Consider the following 15,456-nt stretch of genomic DNA (forward strand, 5'->3'; position numbering starts at 1 on the left):
CCCTCCCCTCCCCCACATCGGGCCTGGGCCCACTTCTCCCCTCCCCCATCACCCCTGCCATGGTGCACCTACTCCTCCCCCACAGCTGCCACATCAGCCTGCATCAAGCTTGCAGGGGGGGAGGGGTGGGCTGAGGCCAGCGCTGGTGGCCTCACCCCCCCCCCCCATGGCGTCATAGAATCATAGAAGTAGGGTTGGAAGGGACCTTGTAGATCTTCAAGTCCGACCCCCTGCCTGGGTAGGAGAAAAAAACTGGGCTCAAATGATCCCAGCTAGGTAGGCATCAAGCCTCCTCTTAAAGACCCCCAGGGTAGGAGCCAGCACCACTGCCCTTGGAATTTGGTTCCAGATCCTAGCCGCCCTAGCTGTGAAGTAGTCCTTATGGATGTCTAATCTAAACCTACCCTCCAACAACTTGTGGCCGTTATTCTTTGTTATGCCAGGGGGCGCTAGGGGAAACAAGGTCTCTCCCAAACCCTTCTGGTCCCGCCTAGTACGTTTATACACTGTCACCAGGTCCCCCCTCAGCCTTCTCTTGTGAAGGCTGAACAGGTTCAGGTCCTGCAGTCTCCCATTGCAGGGTCTGCCCTGTAGTCCCTGGATCATGCGGGTGGCCCTCCTCTGGACCCTCTCAATGTTGTCCACATTCCTCCTGAAGTGGGGCGCACAGAACTGGACACAGTACTCCACCTGTGGCCTGACCAGTGTTGCATAGAGGGGAAGGATCACCTCCTTGGCCCTGCTAGGGATGCACCTGTGGATGCACAACAAGGTCCGGTTAGCCCTGCAAACCGTGACCTCACATTGTCACCCATGTTCATCTTGCAGGCAGTAATCCCTTTCTGCCTCCGTGCTCTCAAGAAGGGAGTTTCCCACCTTGTAAGTGTGCTGCTGGTTACTACTGCCCAAGTGCAGCACCCTGCACTTATCAGTGTTGAAGTGCATCCTGTTTTTGCTAGCCCACCCCTGTAACCTATCCAAGTCTTGCTGCAGTCTTTCCCTCCCTACTAGTGTGCTCACCTCACCCCAAATTTTGGTATCATCAGTGAATTTAAACAGGTTGCTTTTCACCCCGTCGTCCAAATTGCTGATAAAGAGATTGAACAGCGCGGGCCCAAGGACCGAGCCCTGGGGGACTCCGCTGCCCACTTCTCCCCAGGTTGAATATGACCCATCCACCACCACCCTCCGAGTACGACCCTTGAGCCAATCTGCAATCCATCTGACTATGTAGGCATCAATGCCACAGTCACCCAGTTTCTTAATGAGGATGGGGTGGGAGACGGTGTCAAAGGCCTTGCTGAAGTCTAGAAAGACTACATCCATGGCAACACCTGCATCCAAGACTTTTGTGACCTGATCATAAAAGGCAATCAGGTTGGTCTGACATGATCTGCCCCTAATGAAACCGTGCTGGTTGCCCTTGAGCATCATCTCTGAGGCCAGCCCATGACAGATGTGTTCCATGATGTTCTTCTCAAAGAGTTTCCCTAGGATTGAGGTAAGACTGATGGGCCTATAGTTGCCTGGGTCCTCCCTCCTCCCTTTTTTAAAGATGGGGACCACATTGGCTACCTTCCAATCATCTGGCACCTGGCCTGAGCACCACGAGCGCTTCTAAAGCTGTGCCAAGGGCCCTGCAGTAACCCCTGCTAGCTCCCTCAACACCCTGAGGTGGAGAGCATCTGGACCCGCTGATCAGAACACATCCAGTCCCTCCAGAAGCTCTCTAACCTGGTTCTCCCCAACCTGAGGTCTGGAGGCGTTCCCCTTGAGTCCATCTTGCATCACGATGGGGAAGTCCCGATCCCTGCCCAAGGAAACAGAGGTGAAGAATTGGTTAAAGAGGTCTGCCTTCTCCTGTGGCGCAACCACCATATTGCCCAGACCATATTGCAGTTGCCCCACATTTTCCGGTGCTTTCTTCATCCTCCCTATACATTTGAAAAAGGACTTTTTGTTATCTTTGATTTTGAACGCAAGTCCTAGCTCTATGTCCGCCTTAGCTTTCCTGACAGCCCCCCTACAGGCCCGAGCAGAGGAGGTATCTCCTTTTTGGAGATAGCACCCCCTTCCACCGGGTGTACGCCACGTTTTTGGTGATCAGGCATTCCTGGACAGCCTTGGTGAGCCAGGGGGGCTTTCGGGCACTCCAGTTCCCCTTGCTTTTTGTTGGGATGGTCACCCCTTGGGCATCCCTACTGCCACCACTGTTGTCACCTCCGAGGAGCAAGGCGGGGGGCGAGGCCAGCTCTGGTGGCTACAGCCTCCCCCCACCTCCATTGTTGCCGTCTCCAGGGAGCTGGGCGGGGGAGGGGAGTGGGGGGCAAAGCCATCATGGTGGCGCTCCACCACCTCTCCAAACACTTCTTTGCGCTCTGATTGGCTGTTTGTCGGTCAGTCAGTGCATGAATAAAGCATTATGGACAGACAGACAGACAAATTAAGGCTGTTATAATATTAGAATGCATTGTGATATTTGATATAAAATGTATTCCTTATATGTTGTAATAAGGACAGGATTGAATACTTTGAAATTATTCTCAAGTGTCACTCCCTAAACAATTAGTTTTTTTCACACCTAGGGGAGGGTCAAAGCCTTAATGGCTAAAGAGAAGTAATCACTGAAAAGTTGGATCCTCCAGGGGTGTTAAGTAGCCAGGCAAACTTGTGCTGAGGCACACAAGCCAATGACAAAATTACATCTTAAAAGGAGAGACTGTGTATTTCTCACAGTGGGGAAATGAAATGTCTTGGATTATGTGCACATAATCCATTGTGGAATTGCGCGTTATATCCCATCATGCCGTATTGTTGCCCAGGCTCTCTTTGCACTGGCAAGAAGCAAACTCTTGTGGCTGGGAGCCCCTTCAGCTGAGAGGCTCCCAGCCATGGGGGCACCTCATGAACCCCAGAGCTGAGAGACGCAGCTGTGGCAATTTCCAAGCCTCTGAGGTGTGTGAAACCCCCAGGGTGGGGAGCTCACAGCTTTGGTGATCTCCCAGCCCCAGGGATATGTGAAACTCCGAGGTTGGGCAATGGCAACTGCCACCTCCCCACTGTGGGGGTTTCATATACCCCTGAAGCTGGGAGATTGCCACAGCAGCAATCGCTCTGCCCCAAGCGTTTCATGCCCCCTAGAGCCTGGGAGATTGCAGCCATACCCTGTGGCTGCTGGAACTCAGCGAGGTCCTGGCACCGGGACCCAGTATCCACAGCTGTGGGACTCTGGGTCTTGGCAGCTGTGGGGTGCTGCTGGGACCCAGAGTCCACAGTGGTTGGGGCTGCCAGTCTTCGGCAGTTGTGGAATTTTCAGCCCTGGCTGGGAAAGGTGCACCCCTGTGACTGGGAGCCTACAGCTGCTACACATGCAAGCTAAAGCTCTATAGCAGCCAGCTATAAAGTTAGTGCACATTTTTGAAGTCAAAACTTTATAGCTGGTTGGAGCTTTTTATGGCGTAATAGATCCTTTGGACATGTAGTTGTTCTCAAGGTAATTACACAATTAACCAGTTAATTGCATGATACCTTTATGGGCAGAGGGAGCCTATAACTCCCTTTTTTCTTTAGAGGTACAAATAATTAATTAATAATAATGGAAATATTTGGCACTGGAAGAACACTTTGTTTCTTACAGATTTTTGTGTACAGCATCTCATTAATTATTCTGCTAATTATATAAGCATTGGTGGGAAAAGCCCTTGAAAGTAATGCTGGTAAAAGTACAGTTTTAATAGGATGGGAATTCAGCACTTACATTTTGTCACATTTTTTCACTGTTGTACAGGTACTTGGATTAATATCCACTAGAGATTTTCAGCTGCTACTTTGTCTACTGTAAGGTGCCGTTTTGTTTCATTAAGAAAAAAATACTTGCAGCTTTAACAGTTCTTTATAGGTACTGCTACAGATACTAATAAACCTTCACGTACAAAAAACTAGAACTCTTGGTCCCAAATTATACCTTTATTAGACCAACTGGAAAATGGCAAGAAAATTGTCCTTTTCTGCAAGCTTTTGGGATCAAAGTCCCTTCATCAGGCTCTGGGAAAAGTGTAGATGGTACAAGATAGTAAAAATTCGCCATAGGTAGGAGATAAACTTAATTTTTGCACAGAGGGAGCTGGAGATGGAAGTCTGTCCCTCTGGGTCCATGAGAGTGTCTTTGTGAGCTGTGCTGAGTAGCTCTTTGATGTGTTGATCAGGTAGAATTCCTTCCCTGGAGGTGTCAGATGGCAGGCAGGGAGGCAAAAAAACTTCCTTGTTGTTCTGCAATGAAGTTTAAAATCCAAAATCGGCTAAAATTCGGCATCTTCCATGTTTCAGGGGTGTAGTTGGTAGGACAATTTTCTTGCCATTTTCCAGTTGGTCTAATAAAAGATATCATTTTAGAACCAAGAGTTCTAGTTTTTTGTATGTCTTTTTGTCTCAGACCAACACGGCCACCAAGTACATCCCTGAATAAACCTTCACAGCACTCAAGTGATATAGGCAGATTAAGTGGTGTTATACTCATTTCACAGATACTTAAAGAGATGCAAGAGGTATAATGAGAACAACACGCCCATTTCTGGAAGGGTCAGAGGTTACTTTCAGGCTTTGGGAAATTGTACCCAAGGTGGCTTGACCAAGGTCTCTTTGTGAATTAGTGGCAAATAGCTTTTGCACATTCCTGGCTTCTGGTGCAATGTAGTGATTTCTAAACCTCATGTTCAGATCACATGAACCTCATGTTATACCTGAAAAAAGAATCACGTTGAACATGCTAAAGGAACTAACAATGAGGGATAGCAAGCAGTATTCTGCAGCTCATAAATGTTCTACCAACATGAAAAACTATGTGGAAAAACAAACCTGTTTTTCACAGAAGTAGCTAGTGAGCTGTATATGTCATGGTGGAATGATTAGGACTTAGTAAAGCCAACAAAAGTAATTGTCAGAGAAGAAGGTACTAGATTCCCCCATGTTTTTTGTTTGCAGTAAAGATTGTGTATTACTTCTGTGACTTCAGGGTACTTATGGGATATTACTTTGTTTGGTGTTTGTACCATAGTCCAAAAAAAATGTGCCTATATATTATCATTAGGGTTGTCAATTAAACACAGTTAACCCACACAATTAATGCATTAATTTGTTTTTGCCTTAATTTTTTTAACGCATGTTAATCGCTGCTGGTGTTGGGGGAAGAGTGGCCCTTTTCCCCTTGCTGGTGCCGGGCCACACACACAAATAACCCACACATACACACGCACTCTGCCTGCCAATCCTGGGGGAAGCTGTCTGGGTGCTAGGGCTGGGCTGCGGCAGGGCAGGGTGAGATGCCTGCCTCTCGGGGGCTGGGCAGCCCCAGGAAATGCTGCTGCAGGGAACAGGGCTGCCGGTCAGGAGGGAGGTGCTCCAGTAGGGCTGGGGGGCTAGGTTTGACCCTTTTCACTATTATTAACTGTGCGATCAAAATTGCTGTTAATCACAACTATTCTTTTTATTTTTTTTAATATAGTGATGAATTGCGATTTAAAAAAAAAATTCAACAGCCCTCATTATTATCAAGTTCATTTCCCTCATCGTTTTTCTCTATCTGCTGGTAGAACAGTAGCATTACTTTTAGGCTGTGGTCAAAATTTTCAAACTTAGATGCCTTAAGTTATGTCTCTAAATCTATAGTTAGGCCCCTTTATCCAAAACACTAAAATCTGTGAAAGCTATGGGTAGTGAGCACCTCTGAAAAATCAGTCCATATTGATACAAGTGACTAGCTATTGATTCTGAAGTCTAGTTTGAGGTGCCTAGGTCTGCTATTTTAACCAAAGTTATTTTTCAGGGGTCTATTCACAAAACCAGCTTTCAAAATAGCACGTGCAATGTTGTGCCTGCCAGTACACACATGCGAATCATTCTGCAGGTACAGATAACTGAAGGAGCAAAGGAAGAGTCTAGGTTGAGACCTGTTTAGAAATCTGAGCATGAAATCTGTTTTTAGGAGAAGCACACCAGGCAAACAGATAGGAGCCAGCCCAGCATCCTATGGTTGGCCCACAGAGGGATCATTGAAAACGGTATTTAAAAAAGGCTGTACAGAGAGCTGTGCTCAGTTGGACACTGAGCCGTTACCACATAAACTTCATTGCAGGACTGGAGTCCTACGCATAGTGCTGCTGAATGTAATCAATTTCCAGGTACACGTAAAGACCCACCTGCATCCTTCTCACTGCTGGGTTGCAGTCGCTTGCTAAATGTTCCATCTCAGACCATGTTCCTTGCTCCCAAAAGGCAGGTAGCAGAGAGAATAAGGTGATTCAGGGGAGGCTCATCGGTATATTTCTCCTTTTGTGCAGCACAGTTATGGCCAGAAGTGATTCAGATAAGTGAAATGACCAACCCTAAATCTGTTTTCCCTTCCCAGAGCTGCATATCCAAAACTTACGCTGTGGTAGATGGCTCTCTTAGCAACATCAGGCATCACTCTGCAACATGCTCAATAGCAGTTAAAAATCTACCTAAGTGCCTTTCAGTTCCTGTGTTGCTCTGTTCTCCTTGGATTGATTTCCTTTCCTGTCTCAGACCTCTCCCCCATCAACTGGAATGAGCAAATGAATGAACAAATCAATAGATAAATCCAAGTATTTCAGCAAACAAACTGTCACTTTTGCCAGGGGAAAGATATCTGGGGTCCTGGGTATCATTGTGGTGCCAAGCATCTTAGTTATGTCTCTATTTTAGTAAAGCTAAAATAGAGCAGAAATGAATTAACTATAGTGCAAGTGTGAGAGAGAGCCTGACACCCCTATCACTTGCTCTCAATTGATTCTGTAACTATACAGTAAATTACCCGGTAAAGACAGTTTCCAGGCTGCTTGCTACCTGCTGCTTTGTTACCACAGTGCCATGTATGGAGGGCCAGTTTTATCATCAAAGGAAAAAATGACTGCCTTCTTGGATATAATTTTTTCCAGGGATATTGGGGCTATAAATTTATGTCAATCTGTTGCTGGCTTGGGCATTAATAGTCATTGACTTTATCCAAGTGTCCACCTATGGCATTGAATTGCCTTGTGTTCTCAGGAGCCTGGGGGTTCTTTTGTTAATGTGCTAGCCTGGCCCCATGCAAAGGGGAAGGGTAGATGCAAAAGTCATACTGTTTCAAATTGGTGAACTCAAGGCTTTAGGAGCAGCATTACTGGTAGCAGCTCAGATTGTTTCTGAGTTTGTCCCCCTCTGCAGTGTAGCTTCTTCCCTCACAGAGAGGAGTTTTGCAATGGGATACTACTACAGTAATCCGCAATAGAGCTGATTTCAAGTGAAAAAGGAAAATAAATACGTTCTTAATTAAAGCTATTGCTCTGTGTAGCATTCTCTTCTGTTGGCCCTGAGTCCAGCTATCCATTAAGTTTGCTTGATGCCTAGTTACTGGTAGTAGCATGGTGGGAAATCAGGAGCTAAATTGTGACTCAGACTGTCTAGGGGAATAACAGGGATTAAAATCTAGCAGTTGGGCCTATGGTGTAATGGTGCTACGTAACTGCAATTTTCCATTGTAGAATATGTTATAAGAGGGTAGGAAAAGCTTTGGCCCATATGCCAGTTGGCACAGCTGATTCAGTGTGGTAGAGGATGTAATTTAGTATTGGTATTGGGCAGTAGCAAGCTGCCACATCCCAGGAATGAGGGAATGGCTATGAGGGAATCATGCCTTTAAGAAGTGACTCTAAACTAGATGCCTTGAGATCCTCTCAAGCATCTTGCTTGGTGCCACACACTGTTAATGCAGTTAGGTGTGCTAACATGAGATTAACCTAGGGATTTCAAATAGGAATCCACAGTATGAAAAGCATTCTGACCTGTTGTGGCCTTTCTCTGGTCTTTGTAACAGAAGCATTTGATCTAGTATTTTTCCGTACCCAAACTAAGAGTTGGCATTTTCTAAGGGGTGCCTTGAGCCTAATGAGAGGTGCCTCAAATCCATGAGTGACTGGTGCCTCCTGAATCTGGGGGGACACCCGCAGAACCCACTGACGTTGGTGCCCTGTCGGGGGGGCACTAGCCCCATCAAGGGGAGCACATGCAGCCCCTACCAGTCGCCTACGCTCAAATCTAAAAAAGGTTGAGAACCACTGCTCTAAGGCCATCATGCTCCCCTATACGCTGGACAAGCAGCAAGGTAAAACCTAACTCCATGCAATCAAATGATGGAGCACTTGGAAGTTTTAACGTAGAGGGACTGAGAAGGCCAAAAGCAGGTTGTGGAGCAGAGGTAATGTTTGTTCTGCCAAAATGCTTTCTGGCTGGAAGCTGGAGAAACAGAGAGAAGGGAAGTGGAGGAGAGTATGCAGTAATGCCCCCCATATCCCTTATACTCATAAGCCTCAGGGCTTGTCTGGGAACGGACTCTTTGTTGCTCTCATTCATACTGGATCAGTAGGTTCTGAACACTTAGCACACCAGATTTTAAAGAGCTCAGCGCCCAGCAGCTCCCACTTAAACATCTCAATAACTGCTCCCTTTTACGTATTTAAATGGCCCAGTGAGACAGTTAATGCTTTCCAGTGTTCAGAATAGCTTGGCCAACTAGGCCCAAACTAGCAAATGAGGCATCACAGTTACACCCTTTTGTATGCATTGAGTACCTTATAGTCTGTGAGTGCTTCCGATTCATTGAAGTCACAGAGTGGGTGCCAGAACTTGAATGTATTTCAACTCCACTTAGAATGAGATTTAACTTTGCTTTTACAGAGATGTTCCTCTGCAGCCTGTGCAGCAATAAAGGCAGCCTGGTGTGTACACAGTAGTTGGCTCATAAAAAGCAATTATCAGATGAGGAAGTCATTGCCTTTTCTCCCTTCTTTAGTTAGAATTAACCATGTTTTTAAAAATAAGCAGTAATTAAATATGAATTGAACCTAATCCTGCAGCAATTATATTGATCATCATCCCCCTCTGCTGCTTTCCACATGCTTATGAAGCTACTCATTTTAAATAAAATGACCAGAAAAGGAACATTGGTTGCCATGGCTGGATTGCCAGCTGTGGAGGAATTCAGTTAAGATAAGAAAAGTGACAAAGGAGATGTATCATGGACCCTGTGTTTTGACCAGTAAGCCTCCCTACAAGACCCTGCCAACCCCACTTGGGCTAAATTAATCTCCCTAAAATCAATGAGGCTACATAGGTAAACCAAGCAAAAGTTAGCTTTGGGACTGTCATTCTAAGCTTGCTTCAGAACCATATAAAGTACAGACTCCTCTTCGGGTTTCTCTCCTACTGAACGCAAAGTGTGATGCTCATTTAGACTTTGTCTCTTTACATCATTGGAGCAGCATAAGAAAGCAATAAAGTGAATGTGTATTACACCTACACTTGCTTTATGACTTCTGCGGTCTGCCCTTAGGGTTATTTAAATGATCTCTAAAATAGAAAGCGTATAAGCTGTCTCAGTGAGTTTCTGCCCCAAACATTTGCAGCAACACAAGCTGTACTTGCCTGTGCACAGAATCTACTTCCTCACAAAAATGAGGCCAGATTTCACATATGAGGCCAGATTTTGTTAGCATTGGAAAAAGGGGTTGACACAATATTGGTTTCATGGAAAGATAAGGGACTGACCAATTCTGAAGTTACTTGAAATTAAACCAGGGAAAACCTACATAGGATCAGAATTGAGCCCTAAGTGTGCTAAATTATGCCTGTAAGTTTAGACTCTCACTTGTGCCTCCTCCATGGACACCTTAAATCACTCCTCTGGAGAGGTTGAGTTTTCTGGATGTCCTTTTTATCCCTTCCATGCAGGATTTAGGGTCTGCTTTTCAGAACTGTTGAGCAATCACAGCTGCCTTTGGAGCCAGTGAGTGCTGCAGATGCTCATCAATTCTGAAAAGCAGGGCCTTGATGACTTGACCTCTTGGCTTTACCTCAGGAAAGCTGTGGAAGCTGTATGTGGAATGGTTGACAGTACTGGTATAACCCTCAAACTGTGGCTAGTGATAATAGCAAGTCAGAGCAAATATGTAGTTTGCAAACCGTCAGTGATGGTTGAAGGATTTGGTTTTTTAAAATTTATTTTAACACCATCTATCAGATTTGGATGCTCAAGGCTGCTTTGAAACTACCCAGGTGTGTCTACAATGCAGATACTGCTGTGACTGCAGCTTGTATAGACACCCCCAAGCCAGCTTTAAACAATCCAGCTCTTGCATCTCAAAATGTACTTATGTAGTCACAGCATCAGTTCAGCTCAGGCTAGCTGTTGGAGTATTCACCCAGCTGCCCAGGGGCATAGGGGGTTTGTAGCCTGCCCTGAACTATGCATTGCTTTGGCTGGATGCTGGAGGTACCCATATCAGCAGTGACTGTAGTGGAGATGTACTCTCTGCCTAAATTTGTTTACAGAGGGCAAGAAGTTTCAGAGAGATCTGTAATTACTTTGGGGCTGTTGAAGCTTATGCACAATCAGCTGTCTTGCTGCTGGAATTGCTTGTATTTCTGAACATGCCCTCATCTTTTCATTGAGAGTTCAAGATCATAAAAATGCCAATTTTATTACTGTCGAGGGCACTGATTAGTATTCAGAGGACAGCATCTTTTGTGGAGTTTGCCTTTCTACTCTATGCTTGTTTAATTCATTTGAATGGATTCTCATTACATAACTTTGCACACATCTTACTCTTTATACTAGTTTAATTCAAGGCTTATGCTTGTTTGCAGAACAACACAATTTGGAAGCCAGATTCTTGCCAAGACTGCGGTTGCCATAGTAATATTGTCACCTGTGAACCTGCTGTCTGCAGACACCCTGGGTGCGACTTTCAGAAGGTAAGGAGTTGTCCATGTGCTAGCTGGATCACTATGCAAGGGAAAAGGAAGCACTTGGGTCATGTGTTCCTTGTCTATTTTTAGTTTTGACCCTCTGAATAAGCTATGGATTTGTGGAAGTGTTGTTTTGGAACATACACAATTTGCAATCTGTTGGAATGAGCATTCAAAGGGGGCTTGGGCTGGATAGCCACTATGTAGTACTCCCCTTGTCTTCAGTGGGACTCAAGTCTGGGGAGGAAGTATAGGGTCAGACCATTTGGGAATTAAACGTGTGGCCACAGAGGGCTGTCTGTACCACCCAACTGCACCCCAACAGGACTGTTGCCTACAGGACCCCAAGAATCCAGTTTCCAGAGGGAAGTGTATGAGGTGAAAAGTCTGTGGAAGATGCTGTCTCATCAAAAAGACGCCCAGTTTGTACTGATGTAAGCAGCTATGTCAGGGGTGGGCAACTATTTCGGGCAGAGAGCTGCTTACCGAATCTTGGCAATCTGTTGAGGGCTGCATTGGTAGCCCACCCTCTTGACATGTGCCCCACCCCCTGGTCACCATCTTGGGATCAGGTGTCCCACCCCCTTAACCTCTGACCTTTGCCACCAGAAGTCCCTCCCCTTGCCCCTGGAAGTACTCCTTTGGGGAAGAGGGTTTGCTGTCTTAGGGGAACCCCCCCCCTCAAATTATATGCTAAAAATCAAACACCCATAATAATATATTTTAATTTAATTTAAAATATATATTTTTGATCTGATTTGTGTGCGTTTGTCTTGTATATGTAGGAATGATTTAATATATTTCATAGACATTAGGGGCTGGAAGGGACTTCATGAGATAATTGGGTCCAGCCCCACCCCTGCCATAGGCGGAAAGTCAGCTGGGATCAAGTGACCCCATCAAGAAATAAATCCAGCTGTTTTCTGAAGGAGTCCAGAGTAGGTGCTTGCACCACCTCTGTGGGGAGTTTGTTCCAGACCCTGGACATATGCACCACAAAGAACTTTTTTCTTATATCCAGTCTAAATTGCCCTTCCTGGAGCTTATGGCTGTTAGACCTTGTTATCTTGGGGAGCTCTGGTGAACAGATGTTCTCCCAGGTCCTGATGTACCCCTCTTATGAAGTTGTAGGCTGCCACCAAGCCCCCCACCCCCACCCCGAGCCTTCTCTTCTCCAGACTGAAGAGTCCTAAGTCCCTCAGTGTCTCCTCATATGGCCTTCCCTCTAGGCCCTGGATCATACGAGTGGCTCTCCTCTGGACTCTCTCAAGCTTCTTCACATCCTTCCTGAAGTGGGGGCCCAATACTGGACTAAGTACTCCAGCTGCGGTCTCACCAGGGCCGAGTAAAGTGGGAGGATGACTTCCTTGGTTTTGCTAGAGGTGTATCGGTGGATGCACACCAGAGTTTGGTTAGGTTTGCCAGCCACAGCATCACATTGGTAGCTCATATTCATCTTGTGGTCAGTCAAGACCCCCAAGTCCCTTTTGGTCATGGTGCTAGTGAGTCTAGCACTGCCAAGCCTGTAAGTATGCTGAGGGTTCTTCCTACCGAGGTGCAGCACCTTTGTTCTTCTCTACATTGAAGGCCATCCGGTCTTGATTGGCCCACTTTGAGAGTGTGTCCAAGTCAGCTTGTCTTCCCAAGTCAGCTTGTCTTCCCAACCTATCCTGCAGTGTCATGACCCTCCCCCATAATCTGGTATCATCCACAAACTTGGCCAGTTCACATCTGACTCCTGAATCTAGATCATTGATGAAAACGTTAAAGAATACTGGCCCAAGTACCAAGCCCTGAGGAACTCCACTGGTAACTCTGCGCCACGCTAATTTGCTCCCTTCAACCAGTACTTTTTGGGTCCAACCCCATAGCCAGCTGCTTTGCCATCAGACCATATGATGGTCATGAGGAACTAGGTCAAAGGCCTTCTTGAAGTCCACAAAAATGATGTCCACATCATCTCCCTTGTCCAGGGCATATGTTACCTGGTCATAGAAGGAGGTGAGGTTGGGCAGGCAAGACGTGCCAGTCACAAAGCCATGTTGGCGGACATTCAGAAGGTTGCCTTCCGTTAGTCTGGCATTCATGGATCCCTTGACAATTTTCTCCAGGATTTTTCCAGGGATGGACATCAGACTGATTCATCTATAGTTCCTCCTCCCTTTCTTGTAGATAGGGACCACATTGGCTCTTTTTCAGTCATCCGGGAGCTCACCTGAATGCCACAATTTTTCAAATATCCCTGGCAATGATGTCTGCCAGCTCTTTCAAGATTTCTGTCTGGGGCTTTGCATCATCACCTACATGCAAGTGATTGCATAAAAACTCAAAATGCAGTTTTACTTGTATATTGTGTGGGGTGTGCATGTGTGTCAGGGGGTATGGGGTGGGTGTGAGGTTTGTGGGGACTTGTTGGTGGGTATGGGGGTTTGTGGGGATGTGTGTGTGTGTGGGTATGATATTGTGGTTATGGGAGCCACGGGGTGTAGAGTGGCCGGTGGGTGGGCAGGAAAGTGGGGAAAGTGGTGGCCGGGGAGGTAGGGAGTAGAAGTGAGCAGGCATGCAGGAGCATGGGGCCCATGGACCCAGAGTGGGATGGTAAGAGCATGGAGTGTGGGTTGGCAGGGGTCTATGGCAGGGTTTCCCAACCTCTTTATACTGAGGACCTGCAAACTTTATAATTTACAGATTTAAATTTAATTTACATGTTTAAATTTAATTTTTATGGGGAGGTAGGGTTGCAAGGATTGGATGGGATTGGGGCACCGGGGTCTTGGTAGGGGAGGGGGCTGCACAGGCAGTGGCCCAGGTGTACTCAGGTGGGACTGCCCAGGAAGAAGGGGCTCTGCTGCCTTTCCTAGGAGGAAGCAGCAGAGCTGCCTCCCCATCCTCCACCCTGGGCATTTCCCTGCCCTCATCCCCCTGCTCCCAGCCGTGGGTAGGGGTGGAAGGTCCTGGCCAGCCTGCCACAGGCCCCAGTGCATGGGCCACACCTTACCGGGCTCAGCCATGGCGGTGGGAGCGGGACTGCTGCTTCCCTCCGAGGGCTGCTCCACTGTCCACACCTAACTACCAGTGGCGGAAGCCATGGCTCCCGTCCAGCTGCTGTGTGCCTGTTCGCTTCCAACCCTACATACCCCAGCCTTGTGACACAGGCGGGGATGACTGTGAGCAGCCCCAACTCCATGCGCCCCACACTTGCCTGTCCAGGTTGAGCAGCAGTGGCAGTGGGGAACAAGAAATGAAACAAGTACTGCTCCTGCCTCTGGTGCTCCCTGCGGCAGCTGCCCAGAGTCTATGGTGAGCTGTTATGCCTCTCTTCTGCATCCCCCCTTCCATGGGGCGGTGGTGGCAACAGAAAATGGGCACAGGCAGCCCTGTATGGGCTCCAAGCAGATGCCACAGGGAGCACTGGCAGCAGGAGGGAAGGGGTCACTTTTCCCCTGAGGTCAGCTGCAGTTTGTTCCTTGCTACTACTACCAGCCTGGCTCCTGCACTGGCTCTGGGCTCACCCATCAGGCTGAGCAGCAGCAATAGCAGCAGGTCATGAACTGCTGCTGGGGCGGATGAAAGTGCCCCACCTCCTCGCTGCCATTGGGTAGTATTTGCTGGGGAAGCCCACACTGTGCTAGGCTCCACTGCAGCTCCTTTGCTACCAGCTGTGTGCTGCCCAGCACAGCTGCTACACAAGGCCACTGCTGCCGCACTGGGCAGCACAGAGCCGTCAGCAAAGGAGCTGCAGTGGAGCCTAGCTTGGAGCAGGCTCTGGCAGACTGCCCAGCAGCGATGGGGAGGAGACAGGGGGGCATTTTCCACTCTGCACTCAGCTGCAGTTTGTTCATCATTGTTGCTGTCAGCCTGGGCCCCATGGCAGCTCCAGGCTTGCCTGATGGCCTGAGCGGCAGCAGCGATGAGGCATGAACTGCTGTTGGGGTGGGGGAAAAGCGTCCACTTCCCCTCCCACCGCTGGCACTCCCTGCATCAGCTGCTTGGAGCCCACATGCCCGCTCTCTGTTGCCAGCCCATAGGTGGTAGGGATGTGGCAGAGAGGCAGGACAGCCCTGTGTGGGCTCTGGGCAGCTGCTGCAGGGAGCGCCAGCAGCGGGAGTGGGAGGGGCCACTTTTCCCCTGCACTGAGCAGCAGCTTGTTTCCCACCACTGCTGTTTCTTAGCTCGGAGGGGCGAGTGCAGGGTGTGCAGGGTCAGGGCTGCTCACGGTCATCCTTGCCTGTGCTGTGGGGCTGTGACAGGCAGGGCTTGGAATGAGCAGGCATGTACCCGCAGGGCAGGAGCACGGGACCCACACTGGTGCCCTGGGGCCAGCTCCAGCAGGGCCCAGAGCTGGCGGCAGGAGCACAGGGTCCCACCTGGCTGGGGCTGTATGGAGCTGGGCCAGCTCCCCTCTCTCCCTGCTGGCACAGTGCAGCCCGGCTCCATAGACCTCTGCCAGCCTGTTCCCCACGCTCCTGCCACCCGCCCTGGGCCCCGCCAGTGCTGGCCACAGGACACTGGCGTGGGCCCTGTGCTTGTGCACGCCCGCATGCTTCCACTCTCCCCAGCCCTGCCACTATTTTCCCCACCTTCCTGCCTGACCCCCCACCCGCTTCTTACCTGAATGTCCTGCTCCGGACAGGGAGGCGTGAACAGCCCCATGGT

The 15,456-nt window shown here is 48.4% G+C and overlaps 1 protein-coding gene across 2 annotated transcripts in view; it reads left to right on the top strand.

Annotated features, from left to right (window-relative positions):
* Window positions 1–15,456, top strand: part of FRAS1 (Fraser extracellular matrix complex subunit 1) — a 362,104-nt gene that overhangs the window by 137,555 nt on the left and 209,093 nt on the right. For both annotated transcript variants that reach the window (XM_090036905.1, XM_090036906.1), the window contains exon 3: window positions 10,699–10,806. In XM_090036905.1, the coding sequence (XP_089893031.1) occupies window positions 10,699–10,806 (108 nt within the window). The remainder of the gene's footprint in view (window positions 1–10,698; window positions 10,807–15,456) is intronic.

This window comes from Crocodylus siamensis, chromosome 2 (assembly GCF_052110815.1).
Source record: "Crocodylus siamensis isolate JL-2025a chromosome 2, ASM5211081v1, whole genome shotgun sequence".
Classification (NCBI taxonomy): domain Eukaryota; kingdom Metazoa; phylum Chordata; order Crocodylia; family Crocodylidae; genus Crocodylus; species Crocodylus siamensis.